Below are 25,538 nucleotides of genomic sequence, written 5' to 3' on the forward strand. Positions count from 1 at the left end.
CTCGGGACTCAGCTCTGCCTACAGCTAGGATCCTACCCATGTCAGATCACTGTTCGAGGGAGATCACATTTGCAGAGGTTTGGGGGGCAAACACAACATTCTCCTAGTCACGCATAGTAGAGCAATATGTGATTGCTTTTCTCAACACTGATGCATGTATGCATGAGTGAATCAGGATTGGGAGCATGGTCCTTTGAGAAAGAAGGGTTTCCACCCATTTTGGTCCCAAAATTCTACGTACCCCCACAGTGGGGGAGTTAAAAAGGGATGACCCTGCAATCTGTAGAGGCTTCCCCTCCCATCACATGGGACATGTGGAGCTTCAGGATAAAAAGAGCAGGGGGGCTTAAGCCCACCTCTCCTGATGTTGAATCGGGCTAGGCATGCTTGGAAAACAATCATGCATAACTTCACCTGCGCGGGAATAAGAAAAGGATGTGTTTGTCCCCTAGAGATGACATTCCCACCAATCGCGGTCTTGATTTCTGAGTTTTGTAATACTTAGTAATCATGAACTTACCTTTGGGCCATTTTTTGCTTTTTACCCTCAGGGAAGCATAGTGAAAAGACTGAAGGTGATAGAAAGGAGACAAGACAGAAACACTCATCAGTTGTTAGGTAGCTTATGGGAAATTAAGCAAAACTGGAGGACAAAACCCAGGGCTGAACACCACTTGCATTGCTGCTTCTGATGCTGAGTACCCCACTCCCATTCTTAATACATTCATGCCGCCCAATGTTCTATGTAAGAACTAGGTGTCTTCTAACAGTGACAAGGATAAAGCCCGAAGGGCTGGAAGATGCTCGAAGGGTTTGGGGGGGGGGGTTTTTGTCAGGGCTCCACTTTCAAGGAACAACCAGGACATGTTGTGCTAGATGAGGCAGGAATCACATCAGGACCTTCGTTAGCACCCAAGAGTTGCAAGCCAACGTATCTGGAGAGCCACCAATTGGCAGACAAAATGGGCTAAGTCTCACGTAAGACAAATTCCTTTGCCCACATTCTTGCCAAATTTGGGTATTCGGTAGCATCCTTGCCTCTCAACGGGAAGGACCCACATAGCCATGGATAGTCAATGTCCCACCTTTCAATCCACCTAAGCCAGCGGCTATCAGCATATCCTGTGACACTGGAGACTTCGGAAGATGGTTTTGCCATCATCGAGAAGGACTTCTTTCTGTCTGCTCCGGTGCCACCACTGAACTGCTTCAGTAGGAAGAGAACAGGGCGATGGCAGCAAATCTCTCTGTCAGCCTAACTCCTCAACACCATGCATAATTTTATGAACCTGTAGTACATTCTCTTCCTACTTTTATCTCTTTTCTTACTAAGCAAAAAAGAGCCAGGCGCCATCCTTTCAGCATCTTTATTTGTTCTGCTGGCCTTATCTGGCTCAGAATAGAGCTGCCAAGATGTTAACGGGGACCGGCAGGTATTCACATATAACACTGGTCCTCTATCAGTTACACTGGCTGCCAATGGAAGTCTGGGCCCAATTTAAGGTGCTGGTGATGCCCTATAAAGCCCTACATGGCTTGGGTCCAGGGTACCTGAAGGAGCACCTTCTTCCCTATGTGCCCTCCTGCCCCTTGAGATCTGAGGCAGAGGTCCTGCTCTGGGAACCCTCCTTGAAGAAGATTAGGAAGGTGGCTACCCTGAGCAGGGCCTTCTCTCTGGTGGTGCCCTGACTGTGCAATATGCTCCCCAGAGAGGTTCACCTGGCACTGACGTTATATTCTTTTTGGCATCAGGTGAAAACCTTTTTATTTTCCTGCCATTTTAATGTTTAATTGATTTTAACTGGGGTTTCAGTATTTCAATTGTTGGATGCTGTGGTTTTTTGTTTTATTCTACTTATTCTATTGTAATCCATCCTGAGATGCTAGTGGCGGACAGGGAAGAAAATAAATAAATAAACAAACAAACAAATAAAAACCTATAAGAACCTTTCTGAGATGAGGCAACCATTATTGCATGGAGCATTTTGCATGTGTTGGTGTCAAGCCACATCACACAAACTCTACAGGGGAAGAAGCTTGCATGCCTGCTATAAAGCGAATCCTTGCTTCTCTTGTCCAAACTGAACCCAGTGCACAAGCAGTGACTCCTTCAGAAAAGTTTGCACCTCCAACAAAAAATGTCACATAGGTGCAGCCAAGATAAAAAGGTCTCCTTTATCTTTCAGCCAGAATACCTCCCATGCAATCCTCCCGATCCAGTCAAAATTCTAGGATGGCCAAGCCCCTGCCCCAAAATTTACAAGGGAAATTTGGACAAAACTGGAGCTATCAGAGGAAAGGAAGGGAAGGGAAGGACAAGGGTAAGGACAAGGGTAAGAACATTCACAGATTTACCACCAAAGAACTCTGGGCCATGAAATAGAAATGAAAATGATCCTATATGGATTCCCCTGGGAGTAAGACCCATTGAAAGCAATTCTATATATAGAATTGCACTCCATGAACCATTTTCACATTCACTTTATTACTTATTTTGAAGAGGAATGCCCTTTGCCCTTAGTTCTCCTTGGTCAGTGGTTGCATCTTAAATCAGGAGCAAGGCTTGTTTCCAGGGTACTGTGGTCTACTTAAAAATACCCCCCCTCCACCCCCAATTCCTTGCCAAAAGAAAGAAGAGTGCAGGCACTCTGTCATTTAAGGCAGTGGGAGCCTTCTGTTTGGGATTCTTTGGGATCAAGTAGCCAAGCAGAAAGCCAATAAATATCACTGCACACATGCGCTATTCCTTTATGCCAGAAGGAATCTTTCCTGACAGTCTAGCCTGAAATTAGGGATAAAAATAGCAGAAGGGCGGGCAGCTCAGCAGAGCAAGCTCTGTGTACACATCCATCAGAGCTACTGAGCTCACTCAAGTCCTGCCAAAAGATCAAGGAGCAAATTTCAACAAGATAGCACTATTAGCCTTAGACAATGAGCTGAGACACACGATCACTCTTTTGACAGAGGCTGTTTGCAGGCAAATCTGAATTATTCACTGGAAACCGTTCCCAGAACACATGGTGGGCTTTGTGGTTTGGATGTGGCACTCTTAATAGGTTTGCATTTGTTGGTTCTTTATAGTACATTGGCACTTGGTTTAGGAGGAGCAGAAAATACTCAGAACTAGGGATGTATGAAAAATCCATTTAGGGGATGGAAACTTGATGGATTTTTCCAGTTTGGCCAAAGTGGAGGATGAAATTGACAAGTTCTTTGACTGCTGGGATAAATGTAGCAGCGCATGGAGGCAATGGAGCTGACAAAGGTATTTACAAGAGGGCCATACGTCTCTGTGGGAATGTGCCGAAAGCAGATTTGCAATTGTGCACATTTATGTGAGATTGGGGGGGGGGGGAAATGCCCCATAGCACCATTTCTGCACATTTCAGATCCCTTCCTCAAACTGCACAAATTAGCATGGGTACAAATGGTGGAGCAGTCACCACCAAACAGGGCACCTTCTTCCAGAATTTGTCCCTTTTTGTTCTCAGAATGATTTGTCCACTATGTCCTCCCTGTTTGTTAGTATCGAGTCAAAGGTCCTCTTATTGCTTCCTCTGCTTTCTGTTGGAGGAAGTTATCAGCAACACATGTCAAGAAATCTCTTGGAGGGGATGTGTCTGGCAGAATCTGTCTCCCAACAGATCTTGGGACACATACTTCAATAAAATAAAAAGTGCGACTGCTCCCTTGTGGTGTAAAGGATTTATGCCCAAGCATGTATTAACTCCACAGGAAACAATGGGAGAAATTGCAGAAACTAGACAGCAGTACATCCCTTCCTCGTTCACTGCGAAAGACTCTGAAGATGGTGATCAAGAAAGTCAAAGAGATCAGAGAAAGCACAAGAGATTAGCATGCCTAAAAATAGGCATCAATCAGCCTCTTTCTTCTTGTTTTCCTCTTTGCGCACTGAGCAGCATATGCAATTGCGTTGTTCAAAACAAGATAATTGAGAAGGACTTTTGGGGGGGAGAGAGGGGGCAGGGAAAATCTAAGCAAGTTTATTGAGAAATGAGCAATCGGCTTAGCATTTAGCTTGAAGGGATGAAAGGCATGGAAAATTATCAAAAGTTCCACTCTACGCTATTCAGCAAAACAGCCACAAGCAAAACAAAGGGTCATAAACCCTTGCCAAAGGAGAGGCTGTAAACCTCGGCTTCTTTCCTTCACTCGTTCATTTAACAGGATCTCAAACAGCAGCAGCAGGTCTTGGATAGACCAAGATCTTAGAGGGCAGCTTGGAGCAAGATCTTAGAGGGCAGCTGATGGCACTGGAAGAGATGAGCAAATGAGACGAGCTCCGAATGAGACAGATTTGCACAAGCATAGAGAGTGCACACATTAGTGCTCCTACAGGAAGCAGGAAGGGGTTGTGGGCGAGTGTGTCTTGCTTACGCCTCCCTCCAAACCACACATGTTATATGTCATCCGTGCTCAGCATCCTCGGTACCGGATGCTGAGGCTGTGGCTTTCGTTCACACGGACTCACAAATGCCATGCGTGGCTGAATTGCCTGGGCAGCAGTGCCATTATCTCATTTCCCACATGATGAATCACATCAGAGGTTTAGGGCTGGGTGGATGATTGCACTACATATTTTGCTTGGCTTGGCTACTCTGCCGTCATTCAATGCCCTGGAATGTCCATTCTGTTCCCTGCTCTGAACTTTTTTTTTCAAGCTGCCTTGGCGGGGCTCCTCCTTCCTCAGCTGTAAATGGGTGCTTGGCTGCTGATGGATGCAAACTGTCACCCACGAATGACATCTGCTTAAGCCAGCCTCCTTGATGGGCAGATGACTGCCACGTCCCATTTGGGCCAACCTCCTGCTCAATGAGGGGCTCCAAGGTGAAGCACCCCAAACAGCTGTCCAGCTACATGTTGAAGGCCTCCAGGATGGGAGGGCCCATTATCACCCTCCACGTTTGGCCCATTGACCATATTACTCTAATGCAGTGGTTTTCAACAGCTGGCGTCCGTCTGCAGGAGATTTTCTGCCCGTCAGTGGAGCGGGGGCACATCTTGCTCACCACAGACTGGTGCGGGGACCTCGGTTTGCATCATGTTTGCAGGGGGTGTGTTGGTGTCTCTGGGGTGGGCAGGGAGGGGAATGATGGCGTGGTGGGAGTCAGCGGGGAGCCACGCTGCATCAATTTCGATATTTTGTTCTTTGATTGGCCTTTTATGTTGCTCGGTTTCTGGTAGTTTTGGACAATTTTCATTTTTTGGGATTGTGTTTGGAAACTAAGGCAAAGAATACTGCAATACGTGTATGGTGCTTTTTGTTTCTGCCTCAGTGGTCCCCGAGGTTGTTTCCTGTTTTTACCGGTCCCCAGCTGTGGAAAGGTTGAAAACCACTGCTATGATGGAATGGAGAGGCTAGATGTTCAGGGGGAGTCTAGCTTCCTGTTACTTCAGCTCATGATCCAGTGTCCTGCCATAATTGAGTAACAATCCTTAATTGAGTAACAATCCTTTCACTCTGCTATGTAGCAGCCTTTCAAGTAACTAAAGGATACCATCCCTTCCCCGCTCACTCTTCTCAAGCCTAAGCATAACCATTCCTTTCAGTCATGGAGCTTTGTTTCCAGGCCCTGATAGAAACAGAGAGAGACTCCGAAGGGGCCTCCTGGGCCCCCAGGCTCTAGCCAGCTCTGCTCACGACATGCCCACCACGTGCATGTCCTGCCTATCCTTGAACACCCGCACCGATGGGGCTTCAACCACCTCCCGTGAAGCCCGTTCCACACCCATTTCCCTGGGACTACAGTGCAAATGCAACTCCACTTCCATGCTGTGATAGCAGCAAATCTGCCATCTCCACATCTCCCGGTAATTAAGAAAATAAAAATAAAACCCTGATGCAGCAGACGGTGATGCGCTTCGCATTGTGTCTAGTTTGGCTGCACAGGCCACAAAGGGGAAGCAGAGGAAAGAGAGGCAGGAACGACGCACGGTCTTTGCCCGTCTGATCAGATAGGCATGCTTTTCATGTCTTGCAATGGCTGGCTGTGGCAGCAAGGCAAGATAGTAATTCATAAGAGGCTAACAGCACTGTGTTCTGATAAGGCGAAAAGAAAAATAAGCATTATTTTTCAATCCCTCCTTTCACAGGTGTCACAATTTCCTACAGTGCCCATATCAACCTGCACCATCAAAACACGGGAGGCACTGAGGGAACATTCCTGCTTCCTTTTTGCATTACTTAAAGCTGTATTCAAGCCCCCTGTGATAAGCCATTTAAGGACACTCGCTTTACTAGCGAGTGTATTGAGCACCTTCTCCTGCTCCTGTCACTTCTGCTCACACACAAAGCAAGTGCAGAAGGTGACATTTTTATTAGGTTTGGGTTCAACATACTTCCTTGCCTTCCAAATACTTCCATCCAGGTGCTTGCCCCTCCTGCCCCATGGAACAAGCCCCCCATTGCTGTGGGAATCTTTGTCCCCCTCTTTCCACTTTGCAGATGCATTGCAGTGTAAAATAAAGCTCTTTTTTAAAAAAAAGATAGTACTCTTTTGCCCTATGAGACATTTGCCTGCAGTTATTATTCGAGGAGCAGGCTGAGGACCCTTCCAGAGCAGCCTGGGAAGCAAGGGGTTAAAGCAGGGGTTCATCTGGGAGAAGCTGGATGAAGCAACAGGTGGCCAGGACCAGAACCCAACAGAGCCACATCCATCCCTTCCTGCTCTCTTTGCCGCTCCCCTTCCTCTTTCTTCACTTCTCTCTCCCGCCTTCTCTGGTTGGTTGCCGTGGAAGGGATATTTCACTCTTGCCAGGAATCTGAACATATCGTTTGCTGTGGAATTTAGTCAGTGCCTGCATGCCGTCCTAGGGATGCCGATTTAACACCTGGGTTAAAAAGAATTTCCTCCTCTCTGCTGCCCTGCAAGTGAATGATTGGTGAATTTGGAGCAGAAAGCGATTTATGGGCCTTTTGGTTCTTACCCAGTTCAAAAATTTCCCCGTGCTTTAAATGACTTGTTGGTCTGAGGAATAAGTTACAGTCTTTAAAATCTTCTTAACAAAGAGTACAATTCAGTCCTAAAATCTTCTGTTAGCCCTCCAGTAAACTTTTCAGTTAGTTGCATCCGACCGACAGTATTTAGGGAATTGGATCATTTGCAGAATAACCTGAGTTATCCTTTAAAAAAACAAACTCACTATCTCTGTCTGCAAGCTGGTTCCACCTGTATAAATGACAAATTTACTCTCAAATGCTACAGCTTACTCATTCTCTGTCAGAAGCCACATAAATCAAACTGTAAGACAATGAACGCCATCAGCAGCTGCTTTCCAAGTTTGTGCCTAGTTTGGAATTCTGAATGTCTACCTAATTGCCCACTTTGCTCTTCTCAGTTGCTTAGAATTCAGCTTGAAATGCAAGGTGGGGCTCTGAAAAGGCAAGACATGGCACCACCTCGGACTTGTGACTGTGAAAAACTACTGGATTAAAATACATAAATGGCTTGAGGAAATGCTACAAAAACCTTTAGCTTTTAAACATGAAGTTTTCCTATTAGGCATTATACTGGAAGATATTAACAAACAAGAAATGTATTTGACGTTACATGTAATTACTGCGGTGAGGATTGCATTTGCTCAACATTGGAAAAGTGAAGAATTACCCACCGACGAACTGATCCTAAGAAAGATTCTGGACTGTGCAGAAATGGATAGATTATCACTGAAGGAGAAAGAAGATACTGACTTCTATCAAACTTGGGAACTTTTTTATTATTGGCTGGAGAAACGGGACTTGGCTTAGATTTAAAGATGTCTTTAAGTTGTTATAAACGAATTTGATTATGACTATGGAATGTTAAAAAATATGTAGTAGGGGGCTGACCCGGTATGTCCAATGTATTTGATGATCGATGTTTTTAGTAGTAGTTTAAAAATCTTAATAAAAATCTTTAAAAAAAAAGAGGAAGAAATGGCACCACCAAGCCTTCTGTCCAGAGCACACGGCAGCTCAGCTCATGATTCTGCACGGGCTCCATGAAGAATCGCCTGCAGGGAGGGGACGTTCTTGGTGGGTGGGCAAGTGGCAGAATTGGCTGACAGCAAGTGGCAGAATGGCATATGACTTGCTTTCATTCTTCCCAATATGCCCATACAAGAAGCTTTGAAAAGCTAAGCTCATGCCCGGGGAAAATCCTCAGCATGATGGAGAAAGATCTGGCACAATGCCATCTAGGGATACAGCTCCGTGCCTGCTTTAGACAGAAAAGAATCCTCCAATTCCCTGCATTCTCCAGCTAGCTATGTTGCCCAGGGATGCATAGCTTTGCATCCTGAACAGCTATATTATTTGAAACAGGGCTATATTTGAATCTGCATCAGTCTCCACTGTCTTTTTCGCTCTTCACTTACTACGCTCAATCTTTCCCTCCTCCCTCTCTCCGCTCCCTCTCTCACACTGTTCAATCCACATTTTATAGCGCGTGTGTCTTTCTCGGTGTAGGTACTAGAGTAAAACTTGAGTGACTCCTGATTGTCTCAGGGCTGCACTAAGGCAAAGGGAAAGCTAAGGTTCGACACTGGAACTAAGTTAGTCAGCCCAACTTACTGGAAAGTAGCAGGTGAAGCAAATTCAATTTTTCCCCTGCAGTCATGAAGTGCTATGATTTAAGAGAGCTTAAGTGAAAATGTACACACTCCAACATTTTCTGTTTAAATCAGGGACAGCAGATCTTTTAAGATATAACAACTGCAGAAGCAGTGGCAAAGTGCAGAATGAAGGATCCAAAGAGGAGAAGTGTTTGTGCAGTGTGTCACAAGCGAAGCAACAGAGAAGGTCGTCTAGAGGGGGACCCTGTGAGACCGTGAAGTCCATGAGCTAAAAGGACCCAGCTGCACCACTGGCCTGGGGTGGCCATTTATGCAATGGAGATTAAAACTGGAGATAAAGGACATTGCCTATTTTTATAACAACTGTATATTTGACCTGGCTCGAAAACCTCTGGGAGTCTGCATTGCATCCGTGGGTGTGCCCAGAGCCACAACTGAATGGATGCAGAGACCATGTGTGCAGTTTACAAAGTGGGGTGAGGTGTACATGAAACTGTGCCGGGGTCTGCCAGGGACCCCCACCTCTCCTTTAGAGCAACAGTGCTGGGCATCGGAGACACAGTACACTGTTTCTCAAGCTCCTGCTCAGAAAGAAGTCAGCGTGTTCGTTCCTATGCATGTCAATTCAGAGGTGAGCTCCATTATGTCTGACAGTGCTTCTTCCCAGGTAAGCAAGCCAAGACCACACAAAAAGGCAGAACGCCGCATATGCCTCCTGATTCCACTTGTTGCCACAGTATGTGACTTTTTTTTTTAAAGAATGGCTATGTCAGTCACTCCTTATAAGAGAAAACTCCGGGGGAATGTACTCCCAAGATGGAATACAAAATGAGGCCAGTAAGAAACAAGAGGGAAGAGTCAGAATACATGGGAAACCCTGAAGCTTTCTGAAGCCTAAAGGTGTTTAAAGGGGAACTTGGGAAACTGAAGGGGATCATGGGAAGCTGCCTTATCCTGAGTCCATCTAGGCTGGTTTTGTTAATTGGTTACAGGCAGGAATTTCTGCGGTTCTGCCTAGAAATGCTGGGGCGTGACACTGGGACCCCTGCAGGTAAAACGTTGCCATTGCACTCCAGTTCTTCCTTAGAGTGAGCAACTCCCAGTACAGTCCACTAAAAGACAGCTTGTGCTCAGTAGCAATGGTAAGTGCCTGCTGGAAAAGAAAAGGCAAACGGGAGTAGGCATGAGTCAAATGCTCGGCCTGGAGGGAACGCCTGGTGGGAACCTGGAACAGGAAAATGCTTTTTTAGGGCTGCAAATTTGCACTGCAGCATTTTCTTGACCACTTCTTTGCTGCTGTAACAGCTAAAAGTGAACTTCCATGGTTAGGAGCTGCATATCTTTGATTCAAGACACTGGGGACAAACAGCAGGGAAACACCTCTACACCTTGCATTTCTGCATTCTCTGAAGCATCAGTTGCTGGAGACGGGGTGCTTCAGTGCACTAATCCAGGAAATGGTTTCTCATTTCTCAAGCAAAGGCACAACTTGAAGACCCATTATTTTGCAGCAACAAGCTGGGAAAACCTCTGTTATTCCAGCTCAGAAGAAGCAGTGGACTATCCAATATACCTATCAATATAGACAGACAATCCTTTCCACCCCCACTCCAGAAATAACAATAATTAGGATGCTAGAGTAGTTTATCAAGGATTTACCTTCCTCATGGATGTGACTCCTTGACGCTCAACGGCAGAACTCACATACCTGGAAAGAGATTGTGGAGGGGAGAAAAAGGAAAGAGTTCTTAAGTTCACACAAACACAGTCCGAAAGCAGTAGCTTCATTTGCATAGGTTTTAGTCTCTGCGGATTTTTCTGATGGCTCCATTGAAGCTTGACCACATGGTGTACGCACCTTCTGACACACAGACCTTGCCCGGAAAGGATGAACCAAGTAGTTCAGACCCCTCAGTGAGAACCACACAGACAGCCCTGCTAAAGTCTTCATGTCGTTGAAAACAAAGCGTGTCGTTTGAGTTTGTAAAGTATCTTTTTTTAAGCTATGGGAAAAACCCACCTCTCTTCAAAATGTAAGCTTACAAAACAAACACAAAAAACCCAGGGGGAAAATCAGTCTAGCAAAATGCAACTGGTGCCTAGGGAAGCATCTGGTTTGGCAATCCTCAAAGCTGATTAGCTGATCTCTGTTAATGCAACTGGAAGGGGTGGGGGTGGGGTTAGGGTTAGGGTTGGAGTAGTCTTCAGAATGATTGCAGGAGACACGGCACAGTTAGCACACAGAAAACTGTCTTATCCCGAGTCCATAAAGCCCTGCGCTTGTCCACTGTTGTTGGCAACACTCTCCAGGGGCTTGAGAGGCTTTCCCAGCTCCAGTGAGCATTCCAAGGACTGCACATCAGGCAAAGGTGTCCTAACACCGAGCTGGAACTGCAGTCCTTGATGTCTCCCGCCCTCCTTCACGGCACTGACTGCCCCGTGTTTTATTCCTCCTGAATTCCAGTCCCACTCACAGTTCAAAAATTAATGCCTGCCCAGGACCGTGATCGCCTCGTTGTGGATTTCCATTCATTTGCAACTCCCTGCGCTCCGCGTTGAATCACCCATGCACGAGTGTGCAATGAAAAATCTCAACAAAAACCCAACAAGTCATCAGGTGCAGACACATGTAGAATCACATGCATAAGATTCTCTTTTGTGCGCTCTTTTACTGATGTGCAACAGGCATTCTTGCAAAAAGAATCTTGATATGACCATACATCTTGCTATGCTCACCCTGTTTCTCCAACCACCAAGCTATTCCACCCACACCTGGTTTCCACCGGAAGGAACTTGCTGGTGGCTTGTAGGCATTTCGCAATATTATGAGTATATGGATTGAGCACAGATGAAGGCGGAGCTTCCGCCGGAGGTTTCCATCCTTTTTGGGCTGCTGGACGCAGGTGGAAGTTGGTTGATGCTCCCACAAAATGGCTACATGGGCCCTGCCTATCCCCAAACATCCATTTCCAAAGGCAAACTGGTGAGACTAAAAGGAAAGTAACAAGCCCACGAAACTGCTGCAAGTGTAAGGCCTACAAGCAGTCTGGGCTGCGGAATGCAGAGCTACTCTTCTGATTCAACAGTCTGCTCCTCCAATGCATGTTTCAGAGACAGCAAAATTGTGAGGCTAAGGGCAAAGGGGTTTGGCCAGAAAAATGAGCCGAAGGTGAGGTGAAGACTGACGGGCCCCCCATGCCATATCACATTCAATGCACAAAAAGTCCCCCCGTGGAAGAATGCAGACGGCTCAGAGAAGGCTCTTCCCCATCCTCTCCCACACGCCAGCAGGGTGAAGGTCTACCAGGATGATCAATAAGCGAGAACAGGGATGCAAGAATAGGTGACGGCAAAAAGAAAATAATTCTGGAGGGAGCTCTAGAGGGACCTTAGTGGGCGTGGAATGAGTTGGCTCAGGATAGCTGAGGGCACTCCAGATGTCTCAACTGCCTCCAGTGATCGCTCCAGGGTTTTGAAGGCCCCTTGGCAGGACACGTTCAACGGGCCGCCTCCCCCAGCGATTCTCCTCACCGCTGCCAGCAGCTGCTCCTGCCCCTCTTGCTCTTGCTCAGGGTTCAACCCTACCATTGCCTTGCTTGCTTGGAGACAGAGAGCCAGGATGAAGCCAGCCTCACCTCCACTGTTGCCTGTGCCATGGCGAGAGGCACGCCAGCCAGCGGGTCGCAATTCCGGGGGCTGTTGTCCCCTGCTGGCCCTTGGCAGGTTCCTATTATGCCTACCCTTGACTGCCCTTGACAGCAACATTGCAGGATGTCACACAGCCTGGAAGGTGTTTGGTCCCCAGATATTCCACCCAGGCAGCAGCAGCTTTTCTGAAGTGCAATTCAGAGCCAGGAAACAGCTGGCCCTTGACCCCCTGCTTTAAAGCAGATTCAAGGCCGCTGGTTCCGAGACGGCTCTCTCGCCTCTTCTGTGCTTTTGGCATTAGCGGCAGTCAGAGGCAATATCCCTCCCCGCCTCTGTTGCTCTGGCGTGTGCCGGTGTTCTTTCAGGGTCAGCGGCCTGATGCACTGGCAGAGGGTCCCAGCTGTGGCTGAGAAGCCACTTCTTCCTCCTTCCTGCTGCTTTTGCAGCGGAGGCTGCTGAGCAGAAATGTCAGTGACTCAGCCCCTCCCTGGCAGAGCAGAAAGGGCAGACATGGTTTGGTCGGGTTTTCTTCGAACAGCGCATGGTTTCTGATGCTGTGGGGCTCGAAACCTGGTGATGCCAGCATTCGCACGGCGGCTCGTTTTTTGATACTTGCTTTTCTTGCTGTGCCTCTAAAGCTGCAACACACGTTCTCACCTCAGTGGGTTGCTACTGAAAATGGCCTCCCTGTGCCAGGTCAAGCCCAGCCTGGGAATTTCCCAGCGGAGGCTGGGAAGGTCAACACGCTCTTGTCAGCTCTGTGGGCCTCCTTGCTTGCTAGGAAGGTGAAGCAAGCACCCCCGCGGTCAGGACTTGCAGATCAGAGTTGCACAACCCGGGGACAAAGCCGGCAGGCAACCCACAGAACTGATGGGGTCCTTTGTTTCACAGGCCAAGGGTTCCTCTGGACTGCAGGATGGAAAAACCCTGCGCTGATCAGCCACGTCTGAGACCCTCCTGCCAGACAGCTGTGCAAGCAAATCCAGCTGGGTCCTTTAATGATGGCCTGGAGTGACACGACACTGTAGGCACTCTGGTAGGAAGTAGCCCATCACAGACTGTGGCTTTGTTCTTGCCAGTGAGTAAGGCCAAAAAAACAGGGATGGGGCAATGATGCAGGAGAGGACACCCTGCCTGGAAGGAGGTCCCTCAGACTTGGAACTTGCCTCAGTCTGGATCTACCTCTTCCTCCTGCTGGGCCTTCAATTTTATCCCACCACAGAGAGACAACAGGCCGGGAAGACACGGGACCACAGCTGTCAGCCTCGTCTATGGCTTATTCTAATGGAGAGGTGTGATCTCTGTGGTTCCATCCTGACTAGATGGCACTGGGCTGAGCATTAACCTCCTAGCCCTTCCCACATGGTAAGGGATCCATCTGGAGGAGAAAACCACAGAAATGCAGGACAGCTTTCAATGCCGGGAGGGGCTGTCGAACGTCTTTCAGCCACAGGCCAAATTCCATTCCAGAGAAGCTCTGGAGGTCCATGTGTTCCAGTGATGGATGTGGCTGAAGGCAAAAGGGGCGCAGCAAAATATTCCAAGTGCCCGTATATCATAGCTTGAAGCACTTACTGCCGGCAACTGTGCCGTAGGCGAGGCATCCCTTTAGAATGAGAAAAAAACCACGCGAAAGCAGAGAAACCGCTCGGTGATCGCCCGTCGGGGGAAGAGGGAATGGCCAGGTGGGAAACTTGAGAGGGCTGCTTTGAGAATGTATTTGGCCTTTCCGAGTGAGGTTTGTGATTTTACAACCCTGATGTAGGATCAAATAACGGATGTTACAGATGAAAAATAACTCTTGGGAGACATTGGCAAGCTGTGTGTCAAGCTTGCAAGGCAAGCTTATGAAGAAATCCTAATAAATTTCTTATTGCTGTGTCCACAATGAACGGAAAATGCTTCTTGTTCATTTGAATGACCATCCAGTAACAATTCACCAAGTACACACAGGTCCTTAATATGCACGTATCAAGTGGGCAATAAGGACAAACATTTATGTAATTATGGTGCCGATATTTCTCCAGTTTGCACAGTGTTAATTAGGGTGAAAATGAAAGATTAAAAAAGAGTTGTTTCATTTAAACAACCCAGCAGGGTCCCCCAGACACATTCATAATCCATCACTGAGACTGTTTTTGTCTCCAAGCCTCTTCGAGAGGCTAATTTACATTTCCCATTAAATAAATAAAATGAGATGTAGAAAGTGAGGAACAAGGAAAGCAGATTCTGCTGGCACTGCCCAAGGGCAGACATTTCAATGGAGAAACTGGAGCTTCAAGGCAACATGGCAGCAGGGTGCATGGGAAGAACTCTGGGGAGTTGGACCAAATGCTTCTCCAGTCCAGCATTTTGTTTGCACAGGGGCCAAGCAGGCACTCAAAGAAGCCCAACAGCAGGACGCAAGTGCAACCCCACCCTGCTGCTTGTGTCCTCCAACCATCAGTGGGTAGAGTCTGCTCTGATCCTGGGATAAGACATAACCATCACGAATAGGAGTCATCAATGCTTTTATCTGCCAGACCAGCAGTTTCCGTTTTGTATATGTCCATTATGCATGGCCATTTTCACCTCCCATTTCTCCATGAATATCCAATGTGTTAAAAACATGCACCAATATTCATATTTACACAGAAGTTTTAACTTACTTTCCCACGAAAGGAACATTTCTAAACTTGCCTTTTCAAATGCATTGGAAATGACATGGAGAACAGGCTGTTCCACCAGCACCGCTACAAACCCTTTCTGTTCTCATTCATTTTTCCTTGTGAGTTGTTTTGGAAGGCCAGCTGTGTACAGGGCCTATCTGGTTGAATTAATTATACCTTAGTTGTTTCAGGAGCCTTTATGGCAGAGGGAAAAAATGGAAATGATTTCAAATAAAAGAAACAAGCTTGTATTTTTGAACCAGGAACCATAACACAAAATTGGGAGAAAGGAAAACAAAAAAAGCTTTGCGATAATTTGGTTCTGATCTGCACTTTACTGCAGCTGGCTGAAGTGAAAAGCCCTAGGCCACCCTTCCTGAACTTGGTACCCTCCAGATGTGCTGGGCTAAACTTGAGGAAGGTTGACCTATTCCTTTATTCCAGGGGAGAACTAGCGATGCAGTAGAAGAGATCAGTTCAGTTTGTCTGCTAACAAGAATTGACAGAGTTCTAATGATAAAATGTTGCCTGATAGACCATCCATCTGAGTCTACTTTGGGATTTTTCAACTTTTGACATTGAGTGTAAAAATGCTCCGAGTATTCAATACCGAATGCGTTTCTTTTAGTCTTAATGGACCTATGATTGACTGTACCACCTGTTTAAAAAAAAAATCTGCAAAATCTCTTTGAAGGGCTGGCAAAGAGTTGAAATGCATTGACCTCGTGTTGCATCGCATTGTAGCAATTTTGTAAAGACAAAATGTAGGCTGCAGGTGAGATCTCTTTAAAACGAGGTCCCTCCATTCTCATGGGAAGCAAAGATTAGGAAATACCAAACCTGTGCTTAATGTGGTTACTTTTTGCACACAGAAGCACCATAACACAATTAAGATTTTTCACTGCAAGAGGTAGAAAACTGGAATCCAGCACATAATACAAGTTTATATGGATTGATAAAATCCTCCTTCCCATTGTTACTCTTTACATGTAACAATGTAAGGACAGATTAAGGAAGTTAGGACAATGTAAGGAAGTTAGGACGGATGAACAGACAGTGACAACTAGGAAAAAAAATGCAGGCCAAGAGTTTCTGGGGGTCAGTAATGGACCCCTTGCTGGTCCACGGCCTTTGCAGGTGGCCAGCAATGCTGTTCTACACATTTCAAAATGCCCTCACTCTGCTGTGTTCGTAGAATCATAGAAGAGTAGAGTTGGAAGGGGCCATGAAGGCCATTGGGTCCAACCCCTGCTGTTGCAGGACACCACGTTACACCATCCCACTCAGAGGGCTGTCCAGTTTCTCTTTGAATGTCTCCCGTGTGGGAGAGCCACCACCTCTCTAGGAGGCTGGTTCCACTGTTGTATTGTTCACGTCAAGCACATCTTGAACTAAGAGCATAAATTATTTGCTAGAATTCCCTTGATCAAATTTCGGCTCAGACACATTCCCTTGGTTGATTTTAGTCATGTTACATTGTTCAGGCTACAGACTGCACCCCCTTCAGGAAAACGGGCACAATTTACAGAGTTGTCATGATGAGGATGAGGATGATGTGGTGGTGGTGGCGGTGATGATTTTCACACCTATACTGCCCAACGGCCAAAGCTTTCTGGGTGGTTTGCAGCAGTTCAACCTACAGTGGAATTGCTGAGATTCTAGATGCTCCGGTGTGCTGCCACGAGGCACTTTTCTGCTTGTGGGAAATGCCAGGATCGTGCGTTCCCAGACCTCCTTCCTGGATTCAACATGCATAAGCCAGCCAGACGGGACGTGGCCCTTCATGTCACTGCTGGAAGCAAGAATGAAGCCTCAGCCTCACTGGAGGGCAGTACCTTAGCTCAGCAGGGGATTCAGAGCAAGCTGTGCCTTCCACACAGATCTTCCCTCCAGCACCAGCTTCTGGAGGAAGCTGAATGGTCTTGTTGCCTGAGCCCAGTCAGAGCAGAGCATTGCAGGGGGCAAGTTTTTCTGGCAACAGGTACATGTAATATTCCTGAGGCTGATGAATAATCCATGGTAAAGGGTTGGGCATGATTGGAGCCTTTGGACCATGGGTTGTCTTTGAACCATGGGTTATTGTTGAAGGGTGTGTTATCATCTCATCTGAAGCCAGGGGAGAAAGCATGAAAGGAAACTGCTGAATGGGATCATCTGGAGTTTTGGAGGGTGTTGTCATGGGTAAGTCGATGACATGCAGTTTTGTTTCTCCTTTTCATCTTCCACAAGTCAGGCTAAACCAGTGCCCGATGGTGACAATGGAGTGGCTGAGTGGGGTTATGTTTTCTCAGCCCAGTCATTGCTGAATATTGTTTATTGCATAATCAAACATTTAGGGAGAAAATGGTCTCAAGTCAGATAAATTACTTGCATCATGTTTGTACAGGAATCAAGCTGGGACATGTTTCACTGGATAAAAATCGATGCAACAGGAACCTAACGTTGTTGCATTAGACCCATACTTAACTGCAAATGGATTTAATTGGATTGAGGGCTCCAAATTTCGAGTTGAATCCAAACTTAATGATGGAGTAGACCCATTGAAATCAATGTAACTTAAGTATGATGAGGTTTGGATCAAATCCTTTGAAAGCAGGAATTATTTGTTAAAAGAGGAATGGTACAACTTGAAGAGCAAATAAAAGCGCATTTGCTGAATCTTAACAGCCTAATTGCACTTTTCATCCCAATGTAAAGCTTCTGTAAAAAAAAAAAGTACAAGTCTACAATAATTTAAATCCTGCACTTGTTTCTTTCTCATCCAATAATCAGGTGACATGATTCAGGAGTATTTTCAACTCTGTTGATTATCTTCTACTGAAAATATATTTGGGACTATCTTGCAAATACAAAGTTTCTCAGGGTCTCAAAATGACAACTAAAATATTAAAGCTTGAATTCATACAAATGGCAGCAACTCTTTCTAAATATACTTCAAAAGAAAGAAGACAAAGATGTCGTTACCTTTCAGAGTCTCCAGTGACTGTATCTCCTGCTCTCTGCAGAAAAGAAGTGGTGGGAAAAGAAAGAAGTGAGGCTTAACAGTTAGGGTTTAAGTAGAAGAAAAAGAAAATGAAAGAGTTCCTTAACATGATCAAAGTTCCTTTATCTGCAGAATAGCCAGACCGCAAAAACAAAACAAATCAACAATCTACAGTTTTTACAGGAAGGAAGTTGAAAACTTGCACTCACTTTGAACAATGATTTTACAAGAGAAATGAAAAACAAAACACTGAATTGGCAATGTATAAAACAGAGATAAAGGTTATTATTTATTAGCTTTCTATTCTGCCCATTAGCTGGAATGGCTCTCTCATAAAGCTATTGTGTCCTTTTTTCCTTCTGTTTTAAAAACAAGTTTTCAAACCTTCTGAGATGGGCAATTGTATTTTAATTGTTAATTTAGCACAGAAAAACATCAATATAATAAACTGAAGGTCAAATGAGGAGAGTTCTGTCCATAAACTCCCCTACAGTTTTTAATACACCTGGAGTCCTGCACCTTTCTTTCTCTAAAACTGCATAGGACTGTACCCTTAACAGTTATGTGGTCAAATGTGGGTTTCTGTGGCTACGAATCCATGGGAAAAGAGGAAGGGATAATATTTTCATCAGGAAATTACACGGGGATGAGGAGGAGAGTTAGCTGTGGTTCTGATCTAAATCCAGTCATACACTTGTATCCTATGGCTGTCATTACATAGAAATAAATACAAAAGTCTAGTTTAGCTGGCTCTAAAACCAACTGTTGGCCTGTTTATGGTTGCCCATCTGTACCCTTGCATAGATATTGCCTGAGCTTATTTGATGTTACAGAATGTTCACAAGCACTCTAATCACAAAGGCTGATAGGCTGATAAACTGGATGGTTCAAAAACAGAGGTGCTAAATGGCTGGATGTACCTACCCAAGAACAGTAGTACTAGATGGTGGATGTTTGTATTCAAGAGCACAGCTATCCTATGGGGCTTGAATGTTATATAAGTGCAGAAGAATCCAGATGCACTGGCCTAGCCATTTTAGTGTGGTGGGAAGTAACACTAGGTGTGAAAGTATGTGGGTACCCACATGCAGATTTGTTTCAGAAACACACTTGGTTTCATACTCTGATCTCCTTTGGTGGATAGGTCAACGCAGCTCCCATGATATTCATGAGAAAGGCTAACTTAGGTGGGTTAAGCTCAGGCACAAGAGGTACATCCAGCAGAAGTGTCCTGGGAGGAAAGAATATGTCAGCTACTTTAGATGTCCATGAAGAATGCAAAGAAACAGGGGAACATTTTTTCCTTTTGCAAGTGAAACATGCAGGAAGATGGTGTCAGCTTGTGAAGCCAGTCAAACAGCTTGGAAGCTCAGATAGACGCACTCCAAAGTTGTCATTACATTTGTCTATTTGCAAACACTATTAAAAAGTGTGAACAATTTTAGAACTGCACTTTGGAACTTTGGCAAGTCAGTCGCTAGCAGTCACAACAGTGAGTGGTAAAGGACTTTGCCTCCCCCATGTGATATTTTTTAAAATCATAAGATTTGTGAATGTAAGAGCTGATGCAATCGATTAATTTTATTTAAAAGCGGCATATGGCTGCTAAGTACACTGAGCGACGCATTCAGCCCAGCCCTAGAAATGTTCATGCAAATTCCTATGGCTTTTTCTCTTCTGGGCAGATAATTTGAGGGATGGTTTTGGAAGACTTGTTAGAAGATCCTGAAGGCTTTGAGATATCTAGCTCAGGTGCTGCAGTGAAGGTAGGACAGAAGACAAGGGCAATTTTCATCTCCCCATTCTACTGCGACAAAATTCTCTATAGATAGGACTCAGCCTGTCTAAAAGCAGTGCACTGCCAGGGCCTCAGTTCATATTCCAGTCTCTCCTCTCCTCTCCTCTCCTCTCCTCTCCTCTCCTCTCCTCTCCACTCCTCTCCTCTCGTCTCGTCTCGTCTCCTCATCAAAACGTCTCCATTCTTCCAGAACGTAGAGTCTACCTCATGCTCGGGGCAGGTGGAACTCAGATTGTTGTTGCTTAAACCTATATTATTAGCTGCTTTGGGCTCATTCAGGAAAAGTATTGCACAAATGTTCTTAACAGAGGAATAAATAATGGATTCTAATAGGAAGCAGAACAGAATTTAATCAACTTTTCCCCAGATATTGTATATGCATTATTTTCGCTAATTTGTGCAATATATTATCTGGCAAATATGTTGGATGTGGGAGGTCCCTTGGCCTAAACTTGTACATACATCACCATTACATTTCTGCTTTAAAGTTTTATTTTATAGGATTTGTATGCTTGTTGGCAGTGAAGGCTACTGGAATGGTTCACATATGCATTCAAAAGAAATAAAAAGGATATTGAAAAACAGCAGAAATCTGAAAGCAAATGCTATTTTGGGCTGGATTAATAAAAGTATAACTTCCAAATCATGGGAAGTACTGGTTCCCCCCACCCCCATTGGGAACCCGTTTGGCCCAATCTGTATCAATCGACTAGGGAACCCTCAAGGGAAAAGTCCTTAGAGGTGGAATTTCAGTGGTCTCAGAAGGCTGACTTTCTGTTTTACCAAGGGGATAGAAAAATGGGAGGGATGGAGTGAAGCGTCCTCAGCCTCAGTACTCTAGACTGTGTTGTTGTGGAGGGGAGGGGAGGGGAGGGGAGGGCAAAGCACACACCACAGGCTATACAGAAAGGCAGCTTTTAATTCCCGGAAACCAGCAGAATTGTATTTGTTTGAGGCAGATATTGAGGTATTTTACCTCTTTGTAGAACATGTAAAAGTTAAAGAGGGTGGGGGGGGGGACACATCTGGTGGTAATTATCAGATTTAATTACCCTGCAATAGAAGCTGTGTGGTAGTGGCGATAAATATCAATTTGGCCTGATTGCTAATAGATTCCTTAACAAATCCTATGAAATGTGTATTAATGAACATTTGACACAGGAAACCCCACTTAGTTTGAGAGGGCTTCACCATGCAAGCGGGCTGAGCTGACTCCAAAGGAATTGCTTTTGCAACTGTCCTTCAGGGTCGCTGTGCCAGATCCTTAATTATAATATTTTTGACAATGCCTTCTCATATCACAATAATGGCCTGACGAAACACACTACTTCATGCATTCCAGCCATTAATTTGCTGTTCACAGGCTACATGGATTTGGAGACTTCTACAAGAGACATAGCACCTACTAAACATTTAGCAAGCTGAGGACAAAATGAAAATAGGAAACTGAATCTTGACTCCTATCCAAGGACGAGCAGATCTGTATGTTTCATTTTCTCCAGCTCTCAGCAGGATATAAATACAATGCATTAATAAATGAATAATACCAAAAGTAACTGATAAATTCTAGGAAGGCAGTTTCACTCTGGAGTCTCTCCTCCGTCAAAATGGCCACTTTCATGTCAGCAATGCATTCTGGGACACCCACATGTTCTCCCACTGGGTTCTGAACATTGCTGTCCTTGATGCCTTATCTCTGCTGCATGGCACGTGTAAAGCGATGCCGATGCGCTAACTGTGGGCACCCCTCCCTTCATCCATTCAGGAATGGCTTACATATTCTGGACAGACACTACAAGCCATCATGATCAAGAAAGGTGCTTGTCTGATCCCCAGGAAGCGCTGTGTCCGGATTTGTGGTACTCCATGCATTCGACTGGGGCATCACCCAGCATCATTAATCTTCCCCTTCCGCTGCTGTACCTTGGTGGGTTTGATAGATTTCTCCTGGGAGCTGTTCTGCTGTGGCTCTACCAGCCTCCATTTTTCTTAATTATTCTTCTTGTCATGTCTATAATACATTTCAGAGGATGGAAGCAAATGTCCGGTCTCCTCTCCAGAGCAAAATGTGCTTGGAATATGCTTCTCATCAGGACTGCGTTACTGGACAAGCTTTATGGTCCATGTCATTATCCAAGTTCATAATTCAGAAGAGTTCCCAAATCCAAGTCGGTTGCAGTTGATTTTTGGTAATTGACATGTGAATTAACACAGACCTCAGCAAGGTCACCAGCTTGTTTGAAAGTATCTCTCCCCTCTGTGCTCCTTCCAGAGGCTGTGTGACCAGAAAATTGGCTAGGGATCACAGGGCTAAGGCAACCTGGAGTACGCCTTTGATATAAATGCTTTTCTTTCCATTTACTTTTCAAAGCAAAGCAAAGCATTTACATGCAGCTTTGAATATTATTGTAGGATATTATGTAGAATATTATTCATTAGACTATAGTTACCAGGTTCTATCATGATGGGAAGTTGGTTAGTTGTCTCATCAGAACATAGAATAATTGAAATGGTTCCGCCAGGGTAAACTTTCTGCAACCCTGTGGAAATGTTGAAATGGCCACACTTGGACTCCGTGATCAGCGCTTATTAACCAGGTATCCACCTCAAAGGATGGGGCTAAAGCCTGACTCATCTGGAGAGCGACACATTGGGGCAGGCTGTTGAGGGATTCTTCACCCGAACAGATGTGCTGGAAAGGGGACGAAGCTCACTGCAGGGACAGATTTTACACATTCCTGCACATCCCCGAGAACTCAGTTTGGACGGAGGTCTGGAAGCTGTGTTGGAATCGCCTTTAAGGCGATGTGTGGTGATAGAAAAGCGTTTCCTGTATTGCTTCAGCTGTGATCTTTCTGGCCAATGCCACACACTGGACCCTGCACCCTGATTCCCCTCACGCCTGGTCTCTGCTCTTGTCCTCTTAAGGCAAAGTTAGCAGAGTTTGGAACATTGAGGGCACAATTGTAAGCTTGCTTACTTAAGAGTAAGTCTCACTGATCTACATAAGACCTTAATGCTAAGTAGATGCATGTAGGAGTGCGCGCTAGTGCTTCCAGGTCTGATGGCCCAGCTGAAACATTTCTTGATCACAATCCATTTAAGCCTGCAAAGTGAATCACAGCTTGCCAACTCTGAGGATGTTCTTCCTGCGAAAGATTGAGGCATGCGTGGGAACGACTGGCAAATGCCTGTCAGCACCATTGTTTAAAGCAAGACTTCTGTCTCCGGGATGGCTAAATTAGTGTTTTCCACAGGAAAATTAGGATCTCCTCTTGGAAAGGTCTTAATGACCACCAGTGACATCCATGCAGCTCATGCCAAAAGGGTTTAATTGGGTGGGTGTGTGTGTGTTTGTTTTACTTCTTTACTGAATGAACCAATGTCTATATCATACAAAACCGACAACAAAGATGCATATTTTTGTTAAGCTGTATCTTAAGTAATGCATTAGATAAATTGGGTATGTACTAAGAAGGGAACAGGAGCAGAAAAACTAGAAGACGGTCTTCACCAGTGGAATCAGTGGAACTATGGAAGCACTTTCCAATGTTGGAGCATGTGAGGTGGAAGATGTCCAAGATGCAGCTGGACAGCCACATGAGAGGGTTGGCTTAACATGGAATCTTGCGTTGAGCAGGGGGTTGGACTTGATGGCCTTCTGCCCCCTTCCAACTCTACTATTCTATGATCCCATGATCCTTTGCTACCAAGGGTTAGCCTCCAGTGCTGCTCTTTAGAATATCTATATATATAGCAAGAGAGAAAGGGAGGGAGGAAGGAGGAAGCCTTTCTTTCTTCTCCTGTCTATTGTCTAGTTTGGCTCTCTAGCAAGAAAGATTAGCTGCTGAAAAGGATTAGCTGCTGTTACCCACGATTTTCACCATTCACTCCCCCCCCCCCCCGCCCAACATTTTTGATGTCTTCCATGCTTGGGATAAGATTGTAAATGTGTGGCTTTTGCAAGCATCATTTTCCTCACTGCTTTACTTATGGATTCAACCATATAAATGAGATTGGTTTATCTCATGACCTTCTGTTCATGGGGGATAGCTTCCCCTGATTATTCTTAGCAGAAGCTTTCTTTGTCATTGTGAAACAGACCTACTGATTTATTGCGATGTTTTAATTAAAGTAAGCTTCTCTGAATATCAGCCTCAACCTACTTTTTGATTGATTAGACCCAGTTCTTAATGGGATTGTGGAAGTGTCTCCAAATATCCACCATAATCAAGATCAGCCAAAGACAGAATATAATCTTTTCATGTCCTTGTAAATATTAAATTAATAATGGACATGTTGCTACCACTTGATCTCTCCTGGATGAAAATGGCGTATTGGTTTATCCCACCCCCCCATCCCAATTTCCCATCCGGAGCAAACATAATGACCCACTAGGGCTGTGATGGAGCTCCAAAGAATCCATCCATCCTGGAAGACTTCCTCTCCTGCTTGCCCCATCTTAGAAAGTGAGCCGAGCCAAGAAGTGGTCTAGAAACACTGGCAGAACAAACGCCGCACAACCAGCAAGTGCCTTCCATGTCAGGCACAGCGCAGCAGCTACTGCAAGTGGCACGGAGGAGGGGCGCTGCTTGCACAGGATTTGCTCAGGGCATGATTCCTGGCGAGCTTTGCACAAGCACTGGGCATGATTGCCAGGAATTCAGACCCTTAGCTGGGACAAAGTGGGCCATCGTTTGTGGAGCCAAGCCCAGGGAATCTGACTGATTTCCACTCTCAAAATGAGTTCGTTCCTCGTACGTTCCCAAGATGCACGTCTGCTCTGTTGGATTGCCCTACAATTTGGAAAGATGCATTTTTCTGGCAATTGTTGTTGGACTAAAATTCTGATTTTCGAAGCAGAGGAGCTTGGGTTTGCTTAAGATGACCCTCCTCACCCTCTCCATTGTCTGGTTACCTGACCATAAAAAGCCACCCAATGCGTAGACTCTCCAGACCTCCAGGAGCCATGCACAGCTTCTTATAGCCATGCCTCCAAAGTCACATTTCAGTGGGGGCCTATAGACACAGAACTGACTCTGGGGGGCAACATCCAACATGTCAAAGATGCACACAACCTATGGATACCTTTGGCATAATATGCAGGAAAGGACATATGAATTTCTCTTTGTAACATGATTAGGGTAGGGGTTGCTTGGCTAGTTGAGGGCCCTATCCAAGAGTAGGTTAACAGGAAAACTAGAAGGATTGAGGAGGTTCAGCTGGTGGTTGTGCAGCTGTGATTAGACCTAGCACCACAGGAAGAGCTGCGGTGCAATTGGGCACATGGTGATGGGCTGGCTTGGGCCTGGTCCAAGCTGAGGCTAATGCAGAATGCATCCAAGAAAGTGCTCACCTGGACACCCAGGTATGCTCACACAGGACTGATGCTCCAAGAGCCACCTATTAGCTACCAAGTCATGTTTAAACTTATGCTCTTGCCATACAAAGCCCTAAACAACTTGGGGCCAGGACACCGCACATATTGCCTTCCCTTCCGTACACCCAACTGGCTGTTCAGATCATCGGAAGAGGCCTTGCGGATCTTTCCCTTCTCAGTTGTGGGAAAAACCCCTTTCTTGTGTAGCTCAGCTGGCAAAACATTTGGATCTTCTAAATTCCTCCTGAAAATGCACCTGTGTATCCAGGCTTTCCACGAGCTATAATTAAATGAACCATGCTGTTCTACTCCGGTACTGCTGTATATGATTATATATTGTAGCTGTAACTGCATTGTTTTCCAAATTGTATTTTAAATGCCATTGAAATAGTGATTTTAACATCTATATGGATATTGCTTGGGGATTTTTTTTAGTTTAGTGGTACCGAAATAGGACAAATACGTAAGTTGTGAAACGTATCGTGCAAACATTTGTACAATGGCTTG

The 25,538-nt window shown here is 45.4% G+C and overlaps 1 protein-coding gene across 1 annotated transcript in view; it reads right to left on the minus strand.

The window, feature by feature from the left end:
• LOC123021920 (connector enhancer of kinase suppressor of ras 2-like) overlaps nt 1–25,538 on the minus strand; it is a 136,980-nt gene that overhangs the window by 25,454 nt on the left and 85,988 nt on the right. The window contains exons 14-16 of the mRNA XM_044427176.1: nt 17,835–17,869; nt 10,234–10,282; nt 521–569 (exon numbers count right to left, since the gene is read on the minus strand). Coding sequence (XP_044283111.1) covers nt 521–569; nt 10,234–10,282; nt 17,835–17,869 — 133 coding nt within the window. The remainder of the gene's footprint in view (nt 1–520; nt 570–10,233; nt 10,283–17,834; nt 17,870–25,538) is intronic.

The sequence above is a fragment of the Varanus komodoensis genome, unplaced genomic scaffold, assembly GCF_004798865.1.
Source record: "Varanus komodoensis strain SLA01 unplaced genomic scaffold, ASM479886v1 scaffold18_3, whole genome shotgun sequence".
Lineage (NCBI taxonomy): Eukaryota > Metazoa > Chordata > Lepidosauria > Squamata > Varanidae > Varanus > Varanus komodoensis.